Consider the following 1911-nt stretch of genomic DNA (forward strand, 5'->3'; position numbering starts at 1 on the left):
ACGATTTATTTTGGATATATATATATTGCAAAGAAGTAGTGTTTTCCACAGCAATCAAAATATCAACATTAAGTCTCTTACCCTTGACATGAGCGTCAAGTCTTTGGTATCTTGGAAGCAATACACACATCCAAGAAAAAAAGATCCATATAAAAATTAATCGCATTAATTCGTACCTATAAATAACTAGCCAAAATCTCTGTCCTCCTCATCCCAATACCTTCAAAAACTCCATTGAAATTTTCATCAAATCTCAAAACATTTCAATGGCTTCCATTTTGGACAATTTCACATTCATAATCATTGTGTTCCCAGCATTCGGTTTCATTTTGTTATGCATGGCTTTGTTTGCACTACATTGCTACTTAAAGAAGAAGAAGAAAAGCAAGACAACAATGGTTGAAGAAAAAGAAGTTAAGCACATTGACGAGCATCTGAGAGTTAAGGAAGCCATTGTTGAAGGTCCACATGGACGACCAGAGACTGTGGTGCTATCAATGGAGGAAGATTTGCATGTAGATGATGACATTATTAGGAATAAGAAAGAGTTAGAAGCTCAAAATCTACATGCTAAATCTTCCGAAACAATCCCTTCTCATCTTGAAGTTGGACAGTCTTCAACTCATGATTTTCATGTAAAATAAATAGAATGTGTATGAGAATAATTATCATGTCAAATTATTTATTTTCTTTGTTTAGTACTGTCAATTTGCTCCTTGCGTGAGAATACGATCTATATTAATGATGATTTACATATATATATAAATATCCTTTATAATGAGCATGTATATCATAGAGTATATTTCCTCCATCCCAATTCAATGTGTTACTTCGAATTTTATGATTATTCTTGCTTATGGCCGATTTAAAATTACATATTAATTTTATTTGTTCTGAAGAAGAGATTCTGTAAATATAATCATCGATATATAAAACTTAAACTCACCATATATTTCGTCTGTGCCTTTGCCTCAACATTTCTTTCTAATTAATGTTTTGCAAAGAAGTTTATTGGTTGCAGCTAAAATTTAACTATGGAATATATTTTATTTTTTAAAAACTTTTCTCCTTAAAAAATTATTATTACCCAAAACTTTGAGTAAATTCAAGCCATTAGGTATTTGGATTTTGGACGTGGTGAGAAACATATAGGCAATTGAATATTAAGGAGTTTTATATTCTCGAGCTAATCTCGACCCTAAAAACCCCATAACGAATGAACGAATATTTAGGATTCCTTACTTTATAAGTAAGAGCGGCAAACAAGTGGGTCGGGTAAAGTATAAGTGGGTCGAAAACAAGTTAGACAAAAATGAATATATTATCTGATCCGTCCACATTTAATATGATGTAGGTTAACCGGCGGATAAAATGAATATTCATACTATCCATATTTGCTGCATATTTTGCAACAAATGAGCATTGCTGAAAAACTTAGAGCAAAGTTCATTTGTAGCCACTAGGGCCAAACTTATATCACCTGATGGCCACAAAATAACCCCATACAATTAACAGCCCAAAACTAATTAAAAGGCTAGCCCAAAACCACTGCCACTCAAAACCCTAACTTCCTTCTCCCTCAGCGATCATACCCCTTTTCCTCAGCTGAAGAAGCCGCTGCCGAACGCTGCCGTCGCAAGCGCCGCCTCCGTATTGAACCACCAATCAACACCCTTCGTCGTGATCCACTACCGAGGGGACCGCCTTCACCTAATGACCGTCGTATCCTGTATTGCTCCATTTACGCAAGTGGACCATAGAAAATGGTCCCTGTATTGGAAGGAACACAAAATATGGAATATGAACACCATGCTGGATGGAGAGGAGGGAGTCATTTTGGCAAAAATTTTAAGCCAAGGTGCCATATTTTGCTGGGAATGGTGGAGTTTTATCGAAGAAAGACCATATTTA

General features: G+C 35.3%; 1 protein-coding gene across 1 annotated transcript; it reads left to right on the forward strand.

Moving 5' to 3' along the window:
* The first annotated feature begins 266 nt into the window (after nt 1-266).
* Nucleotides 267-644, forward strand: LOC104119782 (protein TRACHEARY ELEMENT DIFFERENTIATION-RELATED 6-like). Its single transcript, XM_009631364.4, has one exon. It carries the CDS (start codon nt 267-269, stop codon nt 642-644), a length of 378 nt encoding a protein of 125 aa, XP_009629659.3.
* The last annotated feature ends 1267 nt before the right edge of the window (nt 645-1911 follow it).

This window comes from Nicotiana tomentosiformis, chromosome 6, assembly GCF_000390325.3.
Source record: "Nicotiana tomentosiformis chromosome 6, ASM39032v3, whole genome shotgun sequence".
NCBI classification, from domain to species: Eukaryota; Viridiplantae; Streptophyta; class Magnoliopsida; order Solanales; family Solanaceae; genus Nicotiana; species Nicotiana tomentosiformis.

Bases quoted from the DNA above. Each gene is read 5' to 3' on its own strand.
- LOC104119782 (XM_009631364.4), top strand. From the start codon at position 267: ATGGCTTCCATTTTGGACAATTTCACATTCATAATCATTGTGTTCCCA.